The sequence below is a fragment of the Salvelinus fontinalis genome, chromosome 1, assembly GCF_029448725.1.
Source record: "Salvelinus fontinalis isolate EN_2023a chromosome 1, ASM2944872v1, whole genome shotgun sequence".
Taxonomy (NCBI): domain Eukaryota; kingdom Metazoa; phylum Chordata; class Actinopteri; order Salmoniformes; family Salmonidae; genus Salvelinus; species Salvelinus fontinalis.
The window spans coordinates 60,651,193-60,679,152 of NC_074665.1; the positions used below are offsets into that span (position 1 = coordinate 60,651,193).

General features: G+C 42.0%; 1 protein-coding gene across 1 annotated transcript; it reads left to right on the plus strand.

Moving 5' to 3' along the window:
- The first annotated feature begins 328 nt into the window (after positions 1–328).
- Positions 329–22,107, plus strand: LOC129859064 (GTP-binding protein SAR1a-like). The gene is made up of 7 exons (XM_055928417.1): positions 329–441; positions 12,506–12,578; positions 13,141–13,260; positions 13,393–13,458; positions 13,586–13,689; positions 18,084–18,215; positions 18,754–22,107. The coding sequence occupies exons 2-7, from the start codon at positions 12,521–12,523 to the stop codon at positions 18,868–18,870; spliced, it is 597 nt and encodes a 198-aa protein (XP_055784392.1). The 5' UTR covers positions 329–441; positions 12,506–12,520; the 3' UTR covers positions 18,871–22,107.
- The last annotated feature ends 5,853 nt before the right edge of the window (positions 22,108–27,960 follow it).

The following is a 27,960-nucleotide window of genomic DNA, read 5'->3' on the forward strand; positions in this document are numbered from 1 at the left end:
CGGTCATTTTCTATACCAAGGCGCTCAGGAATTGTCATTTTATTTAAAATGTTTAACATTTATTTAACTAGGCAAGTCAGTTAAGAACAAATTCTTATTTACAATGACGGCCAAATCCTTCCCTAATCCGGACGACGCTGGGGCAAATTGTGCGCCGCCCTATGGGACATTCTCTGCATAGTAGTGGTGCTATAAATTGCTATTCGTGTATTTTTAGATTTGAAAAATATATAAACTTTGTTTTGATGTGAGATTCTGAGTTCCTTGATTAAGAAAATCAAATTATAAAGGTATAGGATCGTAATTTGACGTGACGCCTGTCCCAATAGCAGTTGTTACGCAGTTCCGGTAAACTGTCAAATTATTTTTGGACCAGTCATTCACGAGAAAAAAGCCTTGACCAAAAGTAACGGGACGGAGTGTTAGAGCCACGGACACAAGGTAAATGATCAAATTTTTTGTCATCAGTTCCATGAAAATCAACATTACACACTTGTTTATCAGAAAATCAGGCCAGTATGTTTTGAGTTTGATCAATTGGAGTGGGTTGTTTTGCGACCTTTTCTGCCTCGGCTTGTTTACACTGATGTTTATTCCAGCAACGCTGATGTTGCAAGTTTACAGTCACCTGCTTCCAGACTGGATTTCTATATGGTGTCAACAACAGTAGGCCTATAGCTATGGTATTATACTGTCCATTGTATATCTGTAGTCAATAACAAATCTAACTCCAATAACCTTGAATTTTATCATAGCCGGGCAGATATAGGTAATTAGAATTAGTTGTTGCATTCCTTAAGGTCACTGTCATGATATTCACACAGTAAGTTAGTAGACACTATCAAGAATGTGACGTGTGTATCAGTCAGTCATGGCTGCCACAGAGGTATCAAATGTCATCTGTAGCCACAATTTGTTCTTGCTGGACTATTTTTATGGACAGTCTGACTGCTATGATCAGTAAGCCAGCTCCCAGTTAGTGTGAAGTGTGAATGGGTTGTCTACCTGCACTATATATACAAATGTATGTGGACACCCCATCAAATTAGTGGATTAGGCTATTTCAGCCACATCTGTTGCTGACAGGTGTATAAAATCGAGCACACAGCCATGCAATCTTCATAGACAAACACAGCCACAAAGTGGTATGCCACACAAGCTCACAGAATGGGACCACTGAGTGCTGAAGCATGTAAAAATGGTCAGTCCTCGGTTGCAACACTCACTACTGAGTTCCAAACTGCCTCTGGACACGAACTGTTCCTCAGGAGCTTCATGAAATGGGTTTCCATGGCTGAGAAGCTACACACAAGCCTAAGATCACCATGCACAATGCAGAGACTGTCAACAAATACAGCAAAGAGATGTTGTTTTTATTAGCGAGTTCATGTTTAAGTTCTTACTCAGCACTGTCAACACTTTTATAAGCCATAAAATGTGTGTTCTTCCTATTTCCACCCAGCGCAACAACAAGCACTGCAGCAGCAATGAGTGTGTAGGAAAGTGGCTTGTGTTATTATTAGTGGCTTGGGGAGTTTATGTCAAGGAATATTTCACTTTCTCTGTTCATAGGAGTAACATGAATTTGTGCATGTTGCAGAAATAATGCCATGTGACTCGAGTTTCGCCATCAGCTGGAAGATGGTGGCCCTTTTTGGTCAGTGTCAGTGGAGGAAAGGGAGAGTGGAGGGATGTTGAGGCAGACTGACCTTCAGATATGCAGGCACCATCAGCCCAGAAAAATACAATTATTTAAATGTCTGCTCATGTGGCGGAGTCTAGGAATATGGCTTTCCAAGACTATTGTGAGCCAGGTGACATCACCGCCGCTGTTGTGCCGAAAATCTCCCCCCTGCCAGAATTCCCCCCTCCCTTCTAATTTCCTTAATTATGTGGTTAGAGTCAAATAGTTTCAATAGAACAAACTTCACGTCCGGATAGGCAACCGAAATTAATAATGAATGTATGTGTGTTATCTTAAACATAGAGGGAGTAAAATGTTGACAAGCAATAAACATTTCAGAACAACTATGGCTGAATTATCTTACACTTTCAAAAATACTTGTCGAATAAGACATGGGAGAGATGACGAATTTTGGCAAAGAGATTTATTTATAGACTAATACAAATCAGTAGCGGATTTAGGTACGGGCGACATGGGCAGCTGTCCAACGCAACATCTTGTCCCCCGGGTGCGGGCGGGAGGGCGGGCGGGCGCTGAAAGGGGGGTTCGCCCAGGGCGTCAAACAAGCTAGAACCGCCACATACACTTGAAACAAATAGCCAAACCGAAAACTGCAGACAAAAATGCTTTCTGCTACTAAGATCAGTTTAATGTAGGCTAAATGTACAACGGAGTGAAGAGCAGAAGTCTCAACTAGCAAGCAAGTCGCAGCAATGAAGAACGCGAAGGGGGGAGAATTCTGACAGGGGGGAGATTTTCGCACAACACCTGTTCTAAAAAGGTCCCCGGTAGAGATGACGCGAGGGAGTGCGCAGGCAAGTGTGTTGTAAAAGGAGGAGAGAAAGAACGATAACGAGTAGAAAGGAGCCGAATTCAGAAAGTACCTTACATCTGAGTATCGTTGGAGAAAGAGGACGTGCTAGTTCTGGAAGAGGATTGTTCCATACCACCGAATGACTGTCATTTTCGCCAGAGTGATGCTAGCTGTCTAACGTTACCCACCGGAGTGATGGACATCAAATAATTGTTACCGTGAGTTGAAGTGATTTAGTTATAAAAGATTCCCGTGGAAGTAATTGTACTTTCTGTTTATGACCTGAAAGAAGAGGACATCTAAAGTTGGGGAATTTTCAGTTGTTTGACATTACATAGTAGTGCAAGGATAAGAAGGGACACTTAATACTGAACATTTAGGCCTAATTAGCCATTCAAAGGAGAATAATATTACCGTGACAACGTTGCAGACTACTTATATTAGCCCTCATACAGACCCAATTAACACAGTAACTAATGGGTGTCGTTCGTTATTTTTATTTGTTATTGGGATATCTGATATAGTGTCTTCAAGCTAGGCTAACCTTGCACCTGAGGTAGGTTACAGTAGGTTATTCTGTGAAATTGTGCCTGTTGTGTTGCCTAAAACTGGCAATATATTTTCATTATTTTAAAGCAGAACTATTTTTAAATTACTACTGCCTTGGGGTAAGAGGCCTAACCTGTTATAGGTATTGGGATGTATTGCGGGTGGATGCTCCATTGCTATTAACCACGTAATCTGAGGGGCTGCATACAGTAAGTCATTTGTAATTTTTCACCCTATACTATTAGGAAAGGTGCCACTAACGTAAACTCACCCCATTGTAAAAGTTTACGTCAATCGAATCTGGTATCAGGATAAAACGTGATTCAGAGTCACCGAATATACTTTAAGTATTTTTTATTTAACATAAGCGATAAATGGTAAATGCAATTTTCGTTAATACGGGTTCACTGTATCACCACGCAGGGTAAAGCAGAGAACTGACTGAAATAGTACAGACATCCTTTTTTATACTAGTAACAAAGGTAGTTCCAACTTTAGAGTTGGCCTGTCACAGTAGAGGCTTAGCGTGGTTTAAACTTGCTAGCCTATCGGTGGTGCCCAGGCTGGTCCCAGCCTCACAGCACACAGGATCCAGATATCCGGAAGTGTTTGTTGTGAAGTTTGAGCTGAGTTGTCGGTGGCTACACATTCCTCAGTTCCTGTTTTCTTGTTATTCAGCATTTTCCATCTTGTCTCAACCTTCTGGTTTGCACAGTCGACACCCTAAATTAACAACAGCTTTTCTGCAGTCACGCTATGTTTTGGGATTAACATGTCCTATGTGGAAAAAAAAAAAAGTGAAAAAAAAAGCAATTTTCCCACACGACATCTCTCCTTCTCACTATCACGCATTAGTTTCGCTTCCCCACCCGCCATTTTTAAAAAGACCCGACGGGGCTCATTGCCTGCTTGAATTATGTAGAAACGGGCAGTGTTTAGGTCATGTAGTTGATTCTGTTGGAAAGGGGAGAAATTGTGCTTTACAATGTTATTGACATTACAGTTGATCTGGAAGTATTACGTTTTTGGGGCGCTAAAATAAGGGCAATTGTACGGACCAAGGCGATGTACGAGTTTACGTGAGTTTACGTTACTAGGGTTGCACGTTTTGAGGAATATTCAGAGGTGGAAACTTTACGTGGGAATATGCTAATTAATATTAATACCATTTAAATGTAGATGTTTTTTTTCATTGGATATATTTACCATATCATATGGAGACAGAAACATAAAACTTTTACCTTATCATAAGTACACATAATTACAAATTGTTAAATCCTTCCAATATATATATATTTTAAACAATTAGTTACAAATTGAACTTTAATTAAATGAGTTGACTCTTCACATGGGAGGATTTCACTGAACAACAAAAGAAAGGGAATATTGAATGATCCCCAATGATCCATCGCATCTCCCAAAAACGTTTTCAACATACATCTGTAAAATGATAGTCTAGAAACTAAAGCTTTGGTTGTCTTCCTCTCAGGCTTCCATTACTTCTCCCTGGACCTCCTCAATGTCCACCTCTTGAACATCAGACTCTGAGGCCTCATCTTCACTGTCACTTTCCAACCTCCAACATCAGACAGGATGGCATTGTCTCCCTCAATCCGTGCAATGGCTACTGCTATAGGGTTCAGGAGTTTCAGGCTGCTTACCACTCTCCCAAAATACATAATCCAGGAGGATCCTCTTGATGGGGCTGTCCATATCGGCAGACTGTGATATGGCCATTTCTTGGAGAGAGTCCTTCCTCTCAAGGAGACTGTCAAACATGATGACAACTCCACCCAACAGGTGTTGCTGGGCAGCTTCAATGTGGTGCTCTTATTCTTCTCACTTTGCTTGGGGAGGTAGATTGCAGCTATAACTTGATGACTCTTCACATACCTAACCATTTTCTTGGCTCTCTTGTAGAGTGTATCCATTGTTTACAGTGCCATGATGTCCTTGAGGAGCAGATTCAATGCACGAGCAGCACAGCCAATGGGTGTGATGTGAGGGTAGGACTCCTCCACTTTAGACCAAGCAGCCTTCATGTTTGCAGCATTGTCTGTCACCAGGGCAAATACCTTCTGTGGTCCAAGGTCATTGATGACTGCCTTCAGCTCATCTGCAATGTAGAGACCTGTGTGTCTGTTGTACCTTGTGTCTGTGCTCTTGTAGAATACTGGTTGAGGGGTAGAGATGATGTAGTTAATTATTCCTTGCCCACGAACATTTGACCACCCATCAGAGATGATTGCAATACAGTCTGCTTTCTCTATGATTTGCTTGACCTTCACTTGAACTCTGTTGAACTCTGCATCCAGCAAATGAGTAGATTAAGCATGTCTGGTTGGAGGGGTGTATGCTGGGCAAAGAACATTCAGAAATCTCTTCCAATACACATTGCCTGTGAGCATCAGAGGTGAACCAGTTGCATACTCAGCTCGAGCAAGACATTCATCAGCATTTCCCTGACTACGTTCCTCCATTGAGTCAAAAAAACTTCTGATTCCAGGAGGACCATGAGCTGTTGCTATCGATAAGGTGTCTGATTCATCATTTTCACCTCGAATAGAGGGATTTGGCACAATATTTGCAAATGTACACAGCTTTTCCTTCTACATTAGCTGCAGTGAAATGTCTCCACACATCAGATAGTGCCTGTGGCATTTTCATGTAAAAATTGTACAAAGAAATGTTTAAAAAAACAAATACAATTACATGTACAGATAAATATTTAAACAGTTAGATTAAACAACTCCTTTGTAAGATACATATTTTAAAATTAAACATGTATGGAAACAGGTGAATTAACACTCAGTTAGCAGGCTCAAGCAAGCTAAACCCACATGGTAGCAAAAACTAACCAGCAGAAATTGTTAACAAGTTAGAAATGATTTAAACACACTTTGCTGTAGGTTCCTATTTAGTAGTTAACAAAAAAATGATGTATGTCATATAAAATATATTCACCCCACCCAGTATTGTAATCAAAACTTACCAGAAAGCATATAGTCCTTGGCTCAGACAGTGTAGTAGTGTGGGCTCAAAGCATCTCATTAGTGTGCAAGTCCTTGAGAATCAGCTGTACATGTGATGGAAGAATGCACTGTGCATGCAGAGGGTTGCAATTCCATTGAATTGGGGATAGTGTAACCAAAATATGCCACAAGACCTAGAATTGCCTTATGTGTATCCCACAAAAAAGGTTCACTGTTCCTGAAATTTACCAGAAAGTTTCTGACTCTTTGCAACCCTAGCCACTACTACTAAATATTGTGGTGAAGTTAAATGTTTTGGGCAACAGAGACACTGCTCAGTTTGTTGCTCAACCTCCCAAGGCTGATCTGAGGAAAACCCTACAAAAACAGGTATTTCCTATCTGTAACACTCACTCAGCTGTGCTTCACAAGTAATACAACAACAGATCTATTAATGGTGTGATCATATAGCCTACCTCAAATGTTGAAATATAATTTTAAAAGATTGGTCAAGAACAACAATGCATTGGCAGGGAAATTAAAGCAAAGCCAATATGCGGTGATCATGTATTGGGCCTATAGCTTACTGTCACGTTCCTGACCGGTTTTCTGTTATTTTGTATGTGTTTGACGGTCAGGGCGTGAGTTTGGGTGGGCAGTCTATGTTATGTGTTTCTATGTTGGTAAAGGGTGACCTGATATGGTTCTCAATTAGAGGCAGGTGGTTTTCATTTCCTCTGATTGAGAGCCATATTAAGGTAGGTGTTTTCACATTGATGGTTGTGGGTGGTTGTCTCCTGTGTCTGTGTTTGTCGCGCCACACGGGACTGTCTCGGTTTGTTTGTACGTTCGTTCTTTTGTGTAGTCTGTTTTTCCTGTTCGTGCGTTCTTCGTTACATGTAAGTTCTTACGTTCAGGTCAGTCTACATTCGTTTTGTTATTTTGTTTAGTATCAAGTATAGTTCGTTTTTTGTCTTGTTCAATAAATTCATTATGTCCTATAACTACCACGCTGCACATTGGTCTTCTGATCCCTCTCTCCTCTCCTCGTCCGAGGAGGAGGAAGAGCTAGAGAATCGTTACACTTACAGCACAAACTTCATTGTTACAGCACTGTTTTACATTGGTTAATATTGCGTAGGCTTTTTTTTTAAGGTCATGTTTCAAAAAAATCTTAACGGTAGATCTAGGTTTGCATTTTGACTCAAAGTGATCTTGACTCAGAAAAGGTTGGTGTCAACTGTTCTAGAGTTTTCCCTGTAAACACTATCAATGTTTCCCTTTACTGTGATCGATTGAGATTGTGATCGAATCAATGCAATATTAGCCACTTTCAATGCAACATACAACATACCGATACATCAAAGTGATGTATGTAGCCACGTGTGTACATTTTGTTCATGTCCTTTGCTAGTTAGTGAGTTATTAGCCCAGTTATAGATCATTTGTAGTCAGCAATAGGGCTGTGATTGCTTCCTACAAGAGCACAAAACGTATACATTTCTAGACCTCTTTGAAAAGCGAATCAAATATAATTTGCCAAAAAATTTGTCTGATTCTCCTTAATAATAGAATGGGAATAATAAATCAAATCAAATGTATTTATATATGTCACACCCTGGCCTCTGTTATATTGATTTTCTTTAGTAGTTTAGTTAGGTCAGGGTGTGACATGGGATGTTTGTGTGTTTTGTCTAGTTTAGGGTGTGTGTATTGTTTAGGGGGTTTTGTATAGTGTATGGGGTTGTGTTCAGTAGAGAGGTTTAGGAAAGTCTATGGTTGCCTGGTTTTGTTCTCAATCAGAGACAGCTGTTTATTGTTGTCTCTGATTGGGAGCCATATTTAAGGCAGCCATAGTCTTTAGGTGATTGTGGGTAATTGTCTATGTCTAACGTTATTAGCTGTGTGTGCACTTTCGTTTGTAGCTTCACGTTTATTGTTTTTGTATGGTGTTCGTTTCATCTTCGTCTCTAATAAAAGAAGATGTATTCATATCACTCTGCGTTTTGGTCCGATCCATGCTCCTCCTCAGATGAGGAGGAGAACGAACGTGACAATATAGCCCTTCTTACATCAGCTGATATCTCAAAGTGCTGTACAGAAACCCAGCCTAAAACCCCAAACAGCAAGCAAGGCAGGTGTAGAAGCACGGTGGCTAGGAAATAATGCATTTTATTTTGTAAAGTGTTTTTTTTCTTCAAAGTCTCATGGTATATAGGCCTACATTGAACACCACACATTGGCTGCTACTGTAGGCTGAATGGTAGAACAGCTATTTCCATGTTAAAATGTAATGGGATGCATTTTCTCCATAGTTTTTGATGGTAGGTGTACATTCTGATCAAATAGCCACAGTAGCCTACATGGCCACTTAAAACTAACTTAAAGTGGGTTCAGCCTCAGTGTTTACAGTAAACACATGCTGGAAGTTGCACAGCAGTTTCACAAGTCATTGAAATTTGCTCTCAGCGGACCTGAAATCTGCTCAGTGCCCAAAAAATTAGAGGGAACATTGTTCGAAATACCCATGAAACCTAGCGTTTTTTCCACCATAAAATAAGGTCTGTGTTTTGTGTAGGCTTACCCTGGCATGACGTTTTGATATACGTCCAAATCTCTCTAGGACAAGGTGACTTAACAATATGTTCACCTGTATTTTCCACCCCAAAAATGAAATGCTAATGTGGCTATCATAAAAAACTACAAATGCCATGATGATCTGGATGAGCAAACCAAATCGAGGCAAATGTAAGAATCTCTGGATTAACTATCTAATGTTAGCTACATTTAGCAGTTAGTAAATTGACTACATTTCTTTAAATTGACAATTCTGTGAGCTGTCTTGTGCAAGTTTTAAATTGACACTACCTGTTAGCAAAGGTGTCAGCTAGAGATGAAGTGCAGGAGCTGCAGATTTGTAGTCTTGCATGATGTCTACTTTGATGCTAATTAGCATTTTAGAATCTGAGTAAATAGTTGAATATATTGATTAGCGGTCATGGCCGATTAATTAGGGCCGATTTCAAGTTTTCATAGCAATTGGTAATCAGCATTTTTGGACGCCGATTATGGCCGATTACATTGCAATCCACGAGGAGACTGTGTGGCACTCTGACCACCTGTTACGCGAGTGCAGCAAGGAGCCAAGGTAAGTTGCTAGCTAGCATTAAACTTATCTTGTAAAAAACAATCAATCTTAACATAATCACTAGTTAACTACACATGGTTGATGATATTACTAGTTTAACTAGCTTGTCCTGTGTTGCATATAATCAATGTGGTGCCTGTTAATTTATCATCGAATCACAGCCTACTCCGCCAAATGGGTGATGATTTAACAAAAGCGCATTCGCGAAAAAAGCACAATCGTTGCACCAATGTACCTAACCATAAACATCAATGCCTTTCTTAAAATCAATACACAAGTATATATTTTGAAACCTGCATATTTAGTTAAAAGAAATCCATGTTAGCAGGCAATATTAACTAGGGAAATTGTGTCACTTATCTTGCGTTCAGTGCAAGCAGAGTCAGGGTATATGCAGCAGTTTGGGCTGCCTGGCTCGTTGGGAACTGTGAAGACCATTTCTTCCTAACTAAGACCGTAATTCATTTGCCCAAATTGTACATACTTATGACATAACATTGAAGGTTGTGCAATGTAACAGCAATATTTAGACTTAGGGTTGCCACCCGTTTGATAAAATCCGAAACGGTTCCATATTTCACTGAAAGAATAAACATTTTGTTTTCGAAATTATTGTTTCCGGATTTGACCATATTAATGAACAAAGGCTCGTATTTTTGTGTGTTAATTATATTATAATTACATCTATGATTTGATATTTGATAGAGCAGTCTGACTGAACGGTGGTAGACAGCAGCAGGCTCGTAAGTGTTCATTCAAACAGCACTTTCCTGCGTTTGCCAGCAGCTCTTTGCAATGCTTGAAGCACAGCGCTGTTTATGACTTCAAGCCTATTAACTCCCGAGATTAGGTTGGCAATACTATATTGCCTATAAGAACATCCAATAGTCAAAAGGTATAAGAAATACAAATGGTATAGAGAGAAATAGTCCTAGAATTCCTATAATAACTACAACCTAAAACTTCTTAACTTGGAATATTGAAGACTCATGTTAAAAGGAACCACCAGCTTTCATATGTTCTCATGTTCTGAGCAAGGAACTTAAACGTTAGCTTTTTTACATGGCACATATTGCACTTTTACTTTCTTCTCCAACACTGTGTTTTTGCATTATTTAAACCAAATTGAACATGTTTCATTATTTATTTGAGACTAAATTTAATTTATTTATGTATTATTTTAAGTTCAAATAAAAGTGTTCATTCAGTATTGTTGTAATTGTCATTATTACAAAGATATATACTGTATATATATATGTATATATATATATAACATTTTAAAAAGCTGATTAATCGGTATCGTCTTTTCTTTGGTCCTCCAATAATCGGTATTGAAAAATCATAATCGGTCAACCTCTAATATTGATAAAAGTAACCTTGTTCTAGAGCGATTTATATGGTTATCAAAACGTCCTGCTAGGGTAAACCTACAAGGAAACACAGCACTTATTTTAAGTGTTTCTAAAATGAATAAATTAATGGTGGAAAAATGATTGGAACCATGTCCTTGTTTGACCGCTAGGTTTTATGGGTATTATGACACCTTCACTGTGAGGGCTCTATTGGAGGTTATATAGGTGTGACTAAGTCTATTGCGCTGTGTGATTTGTGATTTAGCTGTTATTATTTCAATTGACTATTTCTGTATTTTTATTTCGTCATGTTTCATTGATAAACAAATTGTATCACCTCTAATTTGTTAGAGATTTTGTTATTTCACTGAACAAAAATATAAATGCAACATGCAACAATTTCAAATATTTTATGGAGTTACAGTTCAGGAAATCAGTCAATTGAAATACATTCATTAGGCCCTAATCTATGTATTTCACATGACTGGGAATGCAGACATGCATCTGTTGATAAAATAAAAAAAATGTAGGCGTGGATCATAAAACCAGTCAGTATCTGGTGTGACCACCATTTGCCTCATGCAGCGCGACACATCTCCTTCACGTAGAGTTGATCAGGTTGTTGATTGTGTTCTGTGGAATGTTGTACCACTACTTTTCAATGGCTGTTCGAAGTTGCTGGGTATTGGCGGGAACTGAAACACGCTGTCGTACACAGCGATCCAGAGCATCCCAAACATGCTCAATGGGTGACATGTCTGGTAAGAACGCAGGCCATGGAAGAACTGGGACGTTTTCAAGTTTCCAGAAATTGTGTACAGATCCTTGCGACATGGGGCCGTGCATTATCATGCTGAAACATGAGGTAATGGCAGCGGCTGAACGGCATGACAATGGGCCTCCAGGATCTCGTCACGGTATCGCTGTGCATTCAAATTGCCAATTGTGTTCGTTGTCCATAGCTTATGCCTGCCCATAGAAGCCGGATGTGGAGGTCCTGGGTGCATGGTTACATGTGGTCTGCGGTTATAAGGCCGGTTGGAAGTACTGCCAAATTCTCTAAAACGATGTTGGAGGCGTCTTATGATAATTCAATGTTCATTTCTATATCTGGCAACAGTTCTGGTGGACATTCCTGCAGTCAGCATGCCAATTGCACGGTCCCTCAAAACTTGAGACATCTGTGGCATTGTGTTGTGTGACAACTGCACATTTTAGTGGCCCCAGCACCAGGTGCGCCTGTGTCATGCTGTTTAATCAGCTTCTTGATATACTACACCTGTCAGGTGGATGGATTATCTTGGCAAAGAAGAAATGTTCACTAATAGGGATGTAAACAAAATTGTGCACAAAATTTGAGAGAAATTCAATGCATATGGAAAATGTCTGGGAAACTTGGTGTCACGATCATTGTATGAGTGAGACCAAGGCGCAGCGTGAGTAGAGTTCCACATATTTTTTATAAACTGAAAACTCACCAAAACAATAAAGCACAAACGAAACATGAAGCTATACAAAATAGTGCAGACAGGCAACTAAACATAGTCAAGATCCCACAAACACAAAAGGGAAATGGCTACCTAAATATGATCCCCAATCAGAGACAACGATAAACAGCTGTCTCTGATTAGGAACCATATCCGGCCAACATAGACATACAAAAACCCTAGATGACCTACCCTAGTCACTATCACGCCCCAACCAACACAGAGAAAAAACAGCTTACTATGGTCAGGGCGTGACACTTGGGGCCAGCACTTTACTTGCTCTTTCACAAATAATGTTTAGTATATGGGTATAGAAATGGGTAGAGCCAGAAGCAATGTGTAGAAGCATTATGTCTAACTTTCTCTTGCGTGGAAGAGTTGTAGTTGGCCCTTGTCTGTCCGCTAATGAATGAAGCTGAGTATAGTTAAGAGGTAAGTACTGTCAGGATTTTCATTAACACTGTAAGTGACTGTTTGTTATTTAACCGTTCTGTTTCAGGTGAAGATAACAGACATGTCGTTTATATTTAACTGGATCTACAGAGGCCTCAGTGGTGTGCTGCAGTTACTAGGTACAGTGCATTTAAGCTATAAGGCTAGAGGAGGTGTGGTATTTGGCCAATCTACCACGGCTAAGGGCTGTTCTTACGCATGACGCAACAGGGAGTGCCTGGATACAACCCTTAGCCTTAGTATATTGGCCATAAATCACAAAGCCCTGAGGTGCCTTATTGCTATTATAAACTGGTTACCAACGTAATTAGAGCAGTAAAAATAAATGTTTTGTCATACCCATGGTATACAGTCTGATATACCACGGCTGTCAGCCAATCAGCATTCAGGGCTCGAACCACCCAGTTTATAATACAATTTAAACCATTCAATCATTAAAACTAACTACTGAAGAAAGATGAATTACTTACTGAAGAGTGATCAACTTTATTTCTGAGTGTATCTGTAGAGTTTGACTCATGCTGTACCAATAACTGTGTTTTCTTTCTTAAGCACATTCCTAACCTAATCATATTATGGTCAAATCAGGTATTCAATCCCATATCGTATTGTCAGCATCATATTTTCCTACATTAAATTTGATGGTAAATAGACTGTCTCTTCGCTTGTATCTCCCTCCAGGTTTGTATAAGAAGTCTGGGAAGCTGGTGTTCCTTGGTTTGGACAATGCTGGAAAAACAACACTACTGCACATGCTCAGAGATGACCGACTGGGACAGCATGTGCCAACACTACATCCCAGTAAGGCAAAGGAGGTTCAGACACCTTGCTTACTTACCTATGGCTGTCCATCGTTCTCTTTTAAGTGCTCTCATTGAATGACCTTTGTCTGGTGTTCCTAAAGTAGTCTATTTGTCTGCCTCTGTCCCACAGCATCAGAAGAGTTAACCATTGCTGGGATGACATTCACAACATTTGATCTTGGTGGTCACACACAAGGTACACATTAGAACTCAAACTTGGTTAATTTATGGTTAAGTCTTGAAATCTTCAGGTGATACTAAGGCTTAAGTGGTAGTGACAAGTCACTTGTGATCAATGAAACTGCTTTGATTTTCACTCACAGCCAGAAGAATCTGGAAGAACTACCTCCCAGCTATAAATGGTATAGTCTACCTGGTGGATTGTGCAGACCATGAGAGACTACAAGAAGCCAAAATTGAACTGGATGTAAGCCCCCCCCCAACACAATTCTACAAAGAAAATAAATAGTCGTAGTAAATAAGCAGTATACAGTATCTTACACCCAGTAGTTATTGTTGTTATTGCTAATCAATACACCATTGCTTTTCACTGATGAGCAGGGCATTAATCCTTAATAGTCTATTGACGCACCCATGCATCAACTTAATGAACATACTACAAAAATCCTGATCGAAATCTATCAGTTTAAAAGCTGCAATATGTAACTTTTTGGGCGACCCCAAGTCTAAGACACAGTAGATCTGTTCTATGTGCGCTATTTCAAATCAAATCAAACTTTATTTGTCACATGCGCTGACTACCGTGAAATGCTTACTTACAAGCCCTTGACCAACAATGCAGTTATTAAAGGAAGAAAAAAATGAAAAAATGTAACGCAATTTAAATAACAATAACAAGACTATATACAGGAAGTACAGGTTAGTCGAGGTAATTTGTACATGTAGGTAAAGGTAAAGTGACTATGCATAGATAATAAACAGCGAGTAGCCACAAATGGGGGGTGTGTCAATGTAAATAGTCCGGGTGGCCATTTGATTAATTGTTCAGCAGTCTTATGGCTTGGTGGTAGAAGCTGTTAAGGAGCCATTTGGTCCTAGACTTGGCACTCCGGTACCGCTTGCTGTGCGGTATCAGAGAGAACTGTCTATGACTTGGGTGACTGGAGTCTTTGACAATTTTTTGGGCTTTCCTCTGACACCGCCTAGTATATAGGTCCTGGATGGCAGGAAGCCACTACCACTGCTTTACGGTCAGATGCTGAGCAGTTGCCATACCAGACGGTGATGCAACCTCTCAGGATGCTCTCGATGGTGCAGCTGCAAAACTTTGAGGATCTGGGAACCCATGCCAAATATTTTCAGTCTGCTGGGGTGGAAAAGGTATAGTGCCCCCTTCACGACTGTCTTGGTGTGTTTGGACCATGATAGTTCGTTGGTGATGTGAACACCAAGGAACTTGAAACTCTCGACCCGGTCCACTACAGCCCCGTCAATGTTAATGGGGGCCTGTTTGGCCCGCCTTTTCCTGTAGTCCACGATCACTCCTTTGTCTTGCTCACATTGAGGGAGAGGTTGTTGTCCTGGCACCACACTGCCAGGTCTCTGACCTCCTCTTATAGGCTGTCTCATCGTTGTTGCTAATCAGGCCTACCACTGTTGTCGTCAGCAAACGTAATGATGGTGTTGGAGTCGTGTTTGGCCATGCAGTCGTGGGTGAACAGGGAGTACAGGACGGGACTAAGCATTCACCCCTGAGGGGCTCCAGTGTTGAGGATCAGCGTGGCAGACGTGTTGTTGCCTACCCTTACCACCTGCGGGCGGCCCGTCAGGAAGTCCAGGATCCAGTGGCAGAGGGAGGTTTTTAGTCCCAGGGTCCTTAGCTTAGTGATGAGCTTTGAGGGCACTATGGTGTTGAACGCTGAGCTGTAGTCCATGAACAGCATTCCCACATAGGTGTTCCTTTTGTCCAGGTGGGAAAGGGCAGTGTGGAGGGCAATAGAGATTGCATCATCTGTGGATATGTTGGGGCGATATGCAAATTGGAGTGGGTCTAGGGTATCTGGGATGATGGTGTTGATCACCAGACTTTCAAAGCACTTCATGGCTACCGATGTGAGTGCTACGGGGCGGTAATAATTTAGGCAGGTTACCTTTGCTTTCTTGGGCACAGGGACTATGGTGGTATGCTTGAAACATGTAGGTATTATAGACTTGGTCAAGGAGAGGTTGAAAATGTCAGGGAAGACACTTGCCAGTTGGCTTTGAGTACACATCCTGGTAATCCGTCTGGCCCTGCGGCTTTGTGAATGTTGACCTGTTTAAAGGTCTTGCGCACATCGGCTACTAAGAGCGTTATCACACAGTCGTCCGGAACAGCTGGTGCTCTCATGCATGCTTCAGTGTTGCATAAAGGCATTTAGCTCGTCTGGTAGGCTCGTGTCACTTGGCAGCTTGCAGGTGGGTTTCCCTTTGTACTCCGTAACAGTTTTCAAGCCCTGCCACATCCGACGAGTGTCAGAGCCGGTGTAATAGGATTCAATCTTAATCCTGTATTGACGCTTTGCCTGTTTGATGGTTCATCTGAGGGCTTAGCGGTCATCGGCTTCATCAATAAGTGCATCGACGACGTCGTCCCCACAGTGACCGTACGTACATATCCCAACCAGAAGCCATGAATTACAAGCAACATCCGCATTACATAAACAGCCTTTAGCTCGATGCGGATGTTGCTTGTAATCCATGGCTTCTGGTTGGGATATGTACGTATGGTCACTGTGGGGATGACTACGTCGTTGTGGATGCGCTTATTGATGAAGCCGATGACTGAGGTGGTATACACCTCAATGCCATTGGATGAATCCCGGACCATTTTCCAGTCTGTGCTAGCAAAACAGTCCTGTAGCGTAACATCCGCGTCATCTGACCACTTCCGTATTGAGCGAGTCACTGGTACTTCCTGCTTTAGTTTTTGCTTGTAAGCAGGAATCAGGAGGATAGAATTATGGTCAGATTTGCCAAATGGAGGGCGAGGGAGAGCTTTGTATGCATCTTTGTGTGTGACGTAAAGGTGGTCTAGAGTTTTTTTTTTCTCCTCTGGTTGCACATGTGACATGCTGGTAGAAATTAGGTAAAACGGATTTAAGTTTGCCTGCATTAAAGTCCCCGGCCACTAGGAGCGCCGCTTTTGGATAAGAATTTTCTTGTTTGCTTATGGCCTTCTACAGCTGGTTGAGTGCTGTCTTAGTGGTGGTAAATAGACAGCTACGAATAAAATATAGATGAGAACTCTCTTGGAATATAGTGTGGTCTACAGCTTATCATAAGGTACTCTACCTCAGGCAAGCAATACCTTGAGACTTCTTTAATATTAGACGTCGTGCACCAGCTGTTGACAAATAGACACACACCCCCGCCCCTCGTCTTGCCAGACGTAGCTGCTCTGTCCTGCCGATACATGGAAAATCCCGCCAGCTCTATATTATCCGTGTTGTTGTTCAGCCACAACTCGTGAAACATAAGATATTACAGTTTTTCATATCCCGTTGGCAGGATAGTCTTGATCGTATATCATCCATTTTCTTTTCCAATGATTGCACGTTGGCCAATAGAACAGATGGTAGTGGAGGTTTACTCACTCGCCTACAAATTCTCAGAAGGCAGCCTTACCTCCACCCCCTTTTTCTCCGTCTTTTCTTCACGCAAATGACGGGGATTTGGGCCTGTTCCCGAGAAAGCAGGATATCTTTTGCGTCAGACTCGTTAAAGAAAAAGTCTTCTTCCAGTTCGAGGTGAGTAATTGCTGTTCTGATGTCCAGAAGTTATTTTCGGTCATAAGAGACGATAGCAACAACATTATGCACAAAATAAGTATAAAACAAAGTTACTAACAACGTGAAAAAAATAACAAAATAGCACAGTTGGTTAGGAGTTAGTCATCAGCTGGTCATCCCCTCTGGCACCATTCTTAGAGTATTTCTATGCTTCCAGTTTTTTGGGGTTTAGCTTTTGAGTCTTTTACTTTCGGTTTGGTACACCAGCTTCAAACAGCTGAAAATACTATATTTTTGGTTATGGAAAATGTATTTCACAGCCATTTAAATGGTACAATGATTCTCCAGACTATACTTGTTTGTTTTGTCACATAAACTGAAATTAAGCGAACTATTACTATTTTAGCAACCAGGAAATGTCGGAGCGATTCCTGCATAGTGCGTCTTTAAGCTAGATATCAGTTGCATGGGCTGCGTCCCAATCCACTGCATCCGCCTATGTCGCCCTTCCGCATCTGCGGTGGAAAGTGGCAGCATTACAGAGCTGTTTGTCATACCAGGAGACATCCCGAAAATCGTTCTCGTCACGAAAACATCTGTAGCGTCTGAAAGGTTTGGCCTACTAACTAATATGACCACTCTATGGAAAGATGAGACTCTCACGAACACGAACCCCACAAGTGTCACAGAACTGGTCTCAAGGTAACCAATACAAATTAATGGAGGTAGTTTTGGGCCAACAAAAATAAGCGGTTAAATATGTATTTAAAACAACAACTATTTGTGAGCTTTCTTATATCTCCTAGATATAGGACAGACAGCTTATTCCTTGTTATTTCTTTTTTGACTGTCTTTTTTGCCATTTACGCATGTGTTATTCAATGCGTTTCTAAGGGCAATAGTAGTAAAGGCCAAATGTAAATACTTTATAGGATATTTTTTTATAATTAGTTTTATACCTAAAGGGGTCCTAAAATTCCAACTGAAATGGCTAAAGGATCCATGGTATGACCATCTTTAAACAATATCATATGTTACCTTAGTAGAACCTTTAGAGGTTTAACTGGCCCTCTACATTCTCCCTCTCCAGGCGCTGTTAACAGATGAGACCATCTACAACGTGCCTGTACTTATCCTCGGGAATAAGATCGACCGTCAAGAGGCAATCAGTGAAGACGCACTCCGAGGGATGTTCGGACTCATTGGACACACTACCGGAAAGGTGAGGAGGGGCTTACTGTTGAATGCACACAACATAATTTACCCTCTAGAGCAGCAGCCTCCAAAGCAACTGACATCAGATAGTACCAGTACCATCATACTAGGAAGTAAAGAAGAAAAAGAAACAAAACATAAAGCAGTCCTAATGTTGAAAAAAACAGCATTATGTTGTCACATTTGGTTTATTTTGAAAGCATACTATCGACACTATTTTCCATAAGTTTTTTAATAGGTTTTTGAAGGACCATAGAGTTAAGTCTGCTTTGTAATTTCCTAGTTGCCAAGTAAATCTGGTATCATAGTATTGCAATACTGGTATTGTGAGAACACTACTACAGAGCTAGGCAATTGGGTCTAGTATTGACAATGACTAGATGTGGATGACAAATGACTGATTTAGAGTACAGTTAGGATCCACTTCATTGTAGTAGTTTATTATAGTAACTCTGTAGTCTCACATTGACTCCAATGCAAAGGAAAAGGTTGGAATGGAGGGTAATCTTTACTTGTCTCTTCTGCCTATGTGTTTCTCTCCTCAGGGAAATGTGTCACTGAAGGAGCTGAACCTGAGGCCCATGGAGATCTTCATGTGTAGTGTTCTGAAGAGGCAGGGATACGGAGACGGTTTCCGCTGGCTCTCACAGTACATTGACTGATCGATCCATCACTATTTCTCATACTAGATTCACACTATACAGCCAACCCAAACCTTACTGGGTGGGCTAGATTATTTCAAAATAAAATGGTCATTTCCAGCATGGTTCAAGCAACTATGATGGATGTGTAACAAGTTCAGGTCAGCCAAGTACATAAGAGGACATGCCTCACGAATCTACCCGCTGGAAAAGCTATTAACTGCTAGCGTGCTATATTTATTGTAATTTTTACGTTTGACAAAGTGTGGCCTCAATAAGTAAATATATTTCTAAGAAAAATATATTTTTATTGATACAGTATTTATACTCTTTGTGTTTTGGACATATTTCTTTGGGTTCAAACAGTGTTGAAATATGCAGGGTTAGTAATTGTTTGATAGTAGAATAGTAAAATCTATTAATAATTGGTACACCATTTTATAGTCTGAGCCCTATGTAGTGAATTCAAACTTCAAAACCTGCAAACCCAATATTGTGTAGTTTACACATTGCGTCATTTTCAATAATGATCTGTTACTTTCTGAAAGTACTGTGGTGGTGTGCATTTTGAATCATACCTCACATGATGTCAGTCAAACAGTTTTATTATTACAGTATTATTTCCCCTCCCACTTATGAGGAAGTTACAGGGACATGTCATCGCTTTGAACCAGTTCATACCCCTGGTTTATTTTTAAGTCGCTGGCATTGGATTTCAGAGGGGTTATTGGTGTAACAGTTCCGCGTTTGTGTCTTTTAGACATTGCTGCTATCTCCTTCCACGTACATTTGAAGTCGGAGGTTTACATACACTTAAGGTTGGAGCCATAAAAACTCGTTCTTCAACCACTCCACAAATTTCTTGTTAACAAACTATAGTTTTGGCAAGTTGGTTAGGACATCTACTTTGTGCATGACACAAGTCATTTTTCCAGCAATTGTTTTCAGACAGATTATTTCACTTATAATTCACTGTATCACAATTCCAGTGGGTCAGAAGTTTACATACACTAAGTGTACTGTTCCTTTAAACAACTTGGAAAATTCCAAATGACGTCATGGCTTTAGAAGCTACTGATAGGCTACTTGACATCATTTGAGTCAATTGGAGGTGTACCTGTGGATGTATTTCAAGGCCTACCTTCAAACTCAGTGCCTCTTTGCTTGACATCATTGGAAAATCTAAAGAAATCAGCCAAGACCTCAGAAAAAAATGGTAGACCTCCACAAGTCTTGTTCATCCTTGGAAGGAATTTCCAAACGCCTGAAGGTACCACGTTCATCTGTACAAACAATAGTACGCAAGTATAAACACCATGGGACCATGCAGCCGTCATACCACTCAGGAAGGAGATGCGTTCTGTCTCGTAGAGATGAACGTACTTTGGTGTGAAAAGTGCAAATCAATCCCAGAACAACAACAAAGGACCTTGGGAAGATGCTGGAGGAAACTGGTACAAAAGTATCTATATCCACTGTAAAACGAGTCCTATATTGACTTCCGATCTGCAAGGAAGAAGCCACTGCTCCAAAACTGCCGTAAAAAAAAAGCCTGGCTATGGTTTGCAACTGCACATGGGGACAAAGATCGTACTTTTTGGAGAAATGTCCTCTGGTCTGATGAAACAAAATTAGAACTGTTTGGCCATAATGACCATCGTTATGTTTGGAGGAAAAAGGGGGACGCTCGCAAACCGAAGACCACCATCCCAACCGTGAAGCACGGGGGTGGCAGCATTATGTTGTGGGGGTGCTTTGTTGCAGGAGGGACTGGTGTACTTCATAAAATAGATGGCATCATGAGGGAGGAAAATTATGTGGATATATTGAAGCAACATCAAGACATCAGTCAGGAAGTTTAAAGTTTGGTCACAAATGGGTCTTCCAAATGGACAAAGACCCCAAGCATACTTCCAAAGTTGTGGCCAAATGGCTTAAGGACAACAAAGTCAAGGTATTGGAGTGGCCATCACAAAGCCCTGACCTTGTACCCAATATACAAGGTTGGCCAATGACCTCAACCTATAGAAAATTTGTGGGCAGAACTGAAAAGCGTGTGCAAGCACGGAGGCCTACAAACCTGACTCAGCTACACCAGCTCTGTCAGGAGGAATGGGCCAACATTCACCCAACTTATTGTGGAAAGCTTGTGGAAGGCTACCTGAAACGGTTGACCCAAGTTAAACAATTTGAAGGCAATGCTACCAAATACTGATTGAGTGTATGTAAACTTCTGATACACTGGGAATGTGATACACTGGGAACATTCTTAAAATAAAGTGGTGATCCTAACTGACCTAAGACAGGGAATTTTTACTCTGATTAAATGTCAGGAGTTGTGATAAACTGAGTTTAAATGTATTTGGCTAAGATGTATGTAAACTTCCGACTTCAACTTTACTACATACCAGGCCTGGGTTCACATACTTTAGAAATCTTTCAAATACTTTTAGCTTTTTCTTTAGCCTGCCTGGATTGCCAGGTTTGTACTTCTGGGACTTTTCTGTTTGTTCTATTGCAACATACAAGCTCAAACAAGCACAGCGGAAGTATTTTAAATGATTTCAAATTGTAATTAAGCTAGGTCTGCTATACCAACCAGGCCAAATACTTTTTTCTATAACTGCCAAAGCATATAGGCCTACACCCTTACATTTATTCTAAGCACTTCTCTTTTCAAATGCATATTATAAAAGGAAAGCATTGGTGCCCTAAATGTATTTTACTGTACAAATCAAGACATGGAATCTATGCAGATGATAATTGATGTTTTATTACATGGCTATTCCAGTAGAATTACACTTCCTTCAAGAATATATAGATATCCTATTATTCTGTTCTATATGTAATACTATGGTCTCACTCCTTAATATAGCAGCACCCCTCAAGACATGCTATTTGAGGTTATTTGACCATTAGAAATAGTTACATACCAGACACGTTTTACCAGCGAGGACAAAGTTGTTGTTTTGTCATAAATGACTGTTTTTGTATTGATAAATTCAAGTTGTTTCACTACCAACCGATGACATGAATGTGACTACAAGTGCATTAACACTTTTTATTTATAAATTATTGTTTAATACAAAAGTACAGTATTTTGTAATACCAGGGTTTTATCACAACATTGTAGGTTACAGATAATGTATGCAATTTCCTATAGTCTACCAACTGTATAAATGGTTTTTGTTACTGTAAAATAAGTACTTGGTGACTATTGGCTGCTCATAGCTATAATAAACTCAGCAAAAAAAGAAATGTCCCTTTTTCAGGATCGTCTTTCAAAGATAATTTGTAAAATCCAAATAACTTCACAGATCGTTATTGTAAAAGGTTTAAACACTGTTTCCCATGCTTGTTCAACGAACCATTAATGAGCATGCACCTGTGGAACGGTCGTTAAGACACTAACAGCTTACAGACGGTAGGCAATTAAGGTCACAGTTATGAAAACTTAGGACACTAAAGAGGCCTTTCTACTGACTCTGAAAAACACCAAAAGAAAGATGCCCAGGGTCCCTGCTCATCTGCGTGAACGTGCCTTAGGCATGCTGTAAGGAGGGATGAGGACTGCAGATGTGGCCAGGGCAATAAATTGCAATGTCCATACTGTGAGACGCCTAAGACAGCGCTACAGGGAGACAGGACAGACAGCTGATCGTCCTTGCAGTGGAAGACCACGTGTAACAACACCTGCACAGGATCGGTACATACGAACATCACACCTGCGGGACAGGTACAGGATGCCAACAACAACTGCCCGAGTTACACCAGGAATGCACAATCAGTGCTCAGACTGTCCGCAATAGGCTGAGATAGGCTGGACTGAGGGCTTGTAGGCCTGTTGTAAGGCAGGTCCTCACCAGACATCACCGGCAACAACGTCGCCTATGGGCACAAACCCATCGTCGCTGGACCAGACAGGACTGGCAAAGTGCTCTTCACTGACGAGTCGTGGTTTTGTCTCACATGGGGTGATGGTCGGATTCGCGTTTATCGTCGAAGGAATGAGCGTTACACCGACGCCTCTACTCTGGAGCGGGATCGATTTGGAGGTGGAGGGTCCGTCATGGTCTGGGGCGGTGTGTCACAGCATCATCAGACTGAGCTTGTCATTGCAGGCAACCTCAATGCTGTGCGTTACAGGGAAGACATCCTCCTCCCTCTTGTGGTACCCTTCCTGCCAGCTCATCATTACATGACCATCCAGCTTGACAATGCCACCAGCCATACTGCTCGTTCTGTGCGTGATTTCCTGCGAGACCGGATCTCAATCCCATTGAGCACGTCTGGGACCTGTTGGATCGGAGGGTGAGGGCTAGGGCCATTCCCCCCAGAAATGTCCGGGAACTTGCAGGTGCCTTGGTGGAAGTGTGGTGCAGTCTGGTGCAGTCTATGATGAGATGCACTGCAGTACTTAATGCAGCTGGTGGCCACACCAGATATTGACTGTTACCTTTGACTTTGACCCCCCCCCCCCCCCTTTGTTCAGGGACACATTATTCCATTTCTGTTAGTCACATGTCTGTGGAACTTGTTAGGTTTATGTCTCAGTTGTTGAATCTTGTTATGTTCATACAAATATTTACACATGTTAAGTTTGCTGAAAATAAACGCAGTTGACAGTGAGAGGATGTTTCTTTTTTTGCTGAGTTTATGAGAGTACTTGTGTGGTACTAAATATAATAGGCTTTGTTTGACAGACACACAATATCTGAGAGTGCAGTAGATAGTGGGTACCTTTTATCCTTTTTGTAAATAATGTGAAATTACTTGAGTCATTTTCTATTAAAAGGTATCTTTACTTTTACTGAAGTATAACAATTGTGTACTTTTTCCACCACTGTCGGTATGCAAATTGGAGTGGGTCTAGGGTGTATGGGATGATGGAGTTATGTGCCATAACCAGCCTCTCAAAACACTTCATGATTACAGAAGTGAGTGCTACAGGCCGGTAGTCATTGTGGCATGAAGCCTTAGAGTTCTTTGGAACAGGAATGATGGTGGTCAGCTTAAGACATGGGAATTACCAACTGGGACAAGGAGTTGTTGAAAAGGATCGTAAATATGCCAGCCAGCTGTTCTGCGCATGCTCGGAGAACGCACCCTGTAATACCGTCTGTGCACTTTAGCAAGTCTTTATTCATATAAAAAAAATCGGATTTATTGAATTGTCCATGTGGTCTATATTAAATGACACTTCGTTTCATTTAACAGACTTTTAAAATTCAATATTTGTGGACAATTTCTACTTAAAATATCAAAGGGATGCAAAAGGCACTCATTTCGTGGAACGACCCAAGTGTAGTGCAACAGCCAAGAGGTCTTGGCCTTCATGGTACAAGAGATGTTGTCACGTTCGTCATAAAGATCGGACCAAGGTGCAGCGTGGTATTAGTACATTATTATTTTATTAAAGAAAGAACACTGAACAAACTAACAAAACAACAAAACAAACAAAAACCCAAGACAATACAAAACCCCTAGACAATACAAAAACTAGCGTAATCCACCCTAGTCACACCCACACCCTGACCTAACCAAAATATAAAGAAAACAGAGATATCTCAGGTCACGGCGTGACAGTACCCCCCCCCCCCCCCCCCAAAGGTGCGGACTCCCGGTTGCAAACCTGAACCTTAGGGGAGGGTCTGGGTGGGAATCTACCCTTGGTGGCGGCTCTGGTTCTGAACGCTGCCCCCCCCCCCCCCCTCTTTACGCTGATCCCTCCGCATTTGTAGAGCCAGACCGTGGATCATCACCGGAGGTTCTGGACTGCGGATCATCGCCGGAGGCCCCCGACTGGGAACCGTCTCTGGAGACCCCGGACTGGGGCTCGTCGCTGGAGACCCCGGACTGGGGCTCGTCGCTGGAGACCCCGGACTGGGGACCGTTGCTGGAGACCCCGGACTGGGGACCGTCGCTGGAGGCTCCGGACCGGGGATCGTCGCTGGAGGCTCCGGACTGGGGATCGTCGCTGGAGGCTCCGGACTGTGGACCGTCGTTGGAGGTTCCGGACTGTGGACCGTCGTTGGAGGTTCCGGACTGTGGCCCGTCGTTGGAGGTTCCTGTGGAAGCGCACTGGAGGCCTGATGTATGGTGCCGGAACTGGTGGTACCGGGCTGATGACACGCACCTCAGGGAGAGTGCGGGGAAGATGCACAGGCCGTACTGGACTGTGGAAGCGCACTGGAGGCCTGATGCATGGTGCCGGAACTGGTGGTACCGGGCTGAGGACACGCACCTCAGGGCGAGTGCGGAGAGGAGGCACAGGACGTCCTGGACTGTGGAGGCGCACTGGAGACCTGATGCGTGGGACCGGTACAGGTGGTACCGGGCTGATGACACGCACCTCAGTGCAGAGAGGAGGCACAGGACGTCCTGGACTGTGGAGGCACACTGGAGACCTGATGCGTGGGACCGGTACAGGTGGCACCGAGCTGATGACACGCACCTCAGGACAAGTGCGGAGAGGAAGCACCACCCTTCCTGACTGGATGCTCACTCCAGCCCGGCAAGTGCGGGAAGCTAGCACAGGACGCACTGGGCTATGAATGCGCACTGGAGACCTGATGCGTGGGACCGGTACATGTGACACCGGGCTAATGACACACACCTCAACACGCCCGCTCTGCAGCCCTCTCAATGCTATCACCTCTCTCCGGAATCTTGCGTCACACTCCTCATACGACTCCCTGACTGGTTCTGGTTCGCTCCTCGGCTCTGTCGACTGCTCCATGTACCTCCCCCCAAAATATTATTGGGGTTTCTATGGCCTACTTCGTTGGTATAACTCCTCGTAATATCGCCGTTCCGCTTTCGCTGCCTCTATTTCCTTCTTCGGAAGGCGATACTCCCCAGCCTGCGTCCAGGGTCCTGCTCCATCCAAAATCTCCTCCCAGGTCCATTCCTCCTGAACACGCTGGTTGATCCATTTTTGTTGGGTTCTTCTGTCACGTTCGTCATAAAGATCGGACCAAGGTGCAGCGTGGTATAGGTACATTCTTCTTATATTAAAGAAAGAACACTGAAGAAACTAACAAAACAACAAAACGAACGAAACATGAAGCTATATGAATAGTGCAGACAGGCAACTAAACATAGAATAAAGACCCACAAACACCAAAGGGGAAATGGCTACCAAAATATGATCCCCAATCAGAGACAACGATAAACAGCTGCCTCTGATTGGGAACCATATCAGGCCACCATAAACATACAAATACCTAGACCTACAAAACCCCGGACATACAAAACCCCTAGACAATACAAAAACTAGCGTAATCCACCCTAGTCACACCCTGACCTAACCAAAATATAAAGAAAACAGAGATATCTCAGGTCAGGGCGTGACAGATGTACTACAGGGTTGTTGGTTCAAGTTCCACTTTATTTTATTCCCTGGATTTCTCTTTTATATATCAGCTGCTATATAAAAGAGAAATCCGGTGCATAACAAAAAGTAACATTTATTCCATACCAGCATGAAGACCATCATGAAGATGAAAGGAGTGCACACAACATTATACAGATCAAAGGGAAGTTCCATCACTCTTAAAGTAGTTTTTTCCTCCCTATAGGTTTCATGCTGTGGTGGGTGATGTCCTGTACTCCATCAATCCATCGTCTCCCTACTGTGTAATTAAATGCGCCAACATTTCTTACATGTCATTATGATACCTAAATGCTATTTTTCGAGTTTATTCTGCAGATCTGTATATTTGAATATGTACAGTGCCTTCGGAAAGTATTCAGATCCCTTGACTTTTTCCACATTTTGTTACGTTACAGCCTTATTCTAAAATGTTTTAAATCATTTTTTCCCCTCATCAATCTACACACAATACCCCATAATGACAAAACAAAAACAGGTTTTTAGAAATTTTTGCAAAGGTATAAAATAAAAAACGGAAATATTACATTTACAAAAATATTGCGACCCTTCACTCAGTACTTTGTTGAAGCACCTTTGGCAGTGATTACAGCATTGAGTCTTCTTGGGTATGACGCTACAAGCGTGGCACAACTGTATTTGGGGAGTTTCTCCCATTCTTCTCTGCAGATCTTCTCAAGCTTTGTCAGGTTGGATGGAGAGCGTTGTTGCACAGCTATTTTCAGGTCTTTCCAGAGATGTTTGATCGGGTTCAAGTCCGGGCTCTGGCTGTGCCACTCAAGGACATTCCGAAGCCACTCCTGCGCTGTCTTGGCTGTGTGCTTAGGGTCGTTGTCCTGTTGGAAGGTGAACCTTAGCTCCAGTCTGAGGTCCTGAGCGCTCTAGCAGGTTTTCATCAAGGATCTCTCTGTACTTTGCTCCGTTCATCTTTGCCTCGATCCTGACTAATCCCTGCCGCTGAAAAACACCCCCACAGCATGATGCTGCCACCACCACCATGCTTCACCATAGGGATGGTGCCAGGTTTCCTCCAGACGTGACGCTTGGCATTCAGGCCAAAGAGTTCAGTCTTGGTTTCATCAGACCAGAGAATCTTGTTTCTCATGGTCTGATAGTTTTTTAGGTGCTTTTGGACAAACTTCAAGCAGGCTGTCATGTACCTTTTCCTTAGGAGTGGCTTCCGTCTAGCCACTCTACCATAAAGGCCTGATTGGTGGAATGCTGCAGAGATGGATGTCCTTCCGGAAGGTTCTCCCATCTCCACAGAAGAACTCTAGAGCTCTGTCAGAGTGACCATTTGGCCGTGCGGCCAGCTCTAGGCTGAGTCTTGGTGGTTCTAAATGTTTTCCATTTAAGAATGATGGAGGCCACTGTGTTCTTGGGGACATTCAATGCTGCAGAAATGTTTTGGTACCCTTCCCCAGATCTGTGCTTCGACACAATCCTGTCTCAGAGCTCTACGGACAATTCCTTCGACCTCATGGCTTGGTTTTTGCTCTGACATGCACTGTCAACTGTGGGACCTTGTATAGACAGGTGTGTGCCTTTCTAAATCCTGTCCAATCAATTGAATTTACCACAGGTGGACTGCAATCAAGTTGAAGAAACATCTCACAGATGATCAATGGAAACAGGATGCATCGGAGCTTCATTTCAAGTGTCATAGCAAAGGGTCTGAATGCTTATGTAAATAAGGTATTTCTGTTTTAGTTTATTTT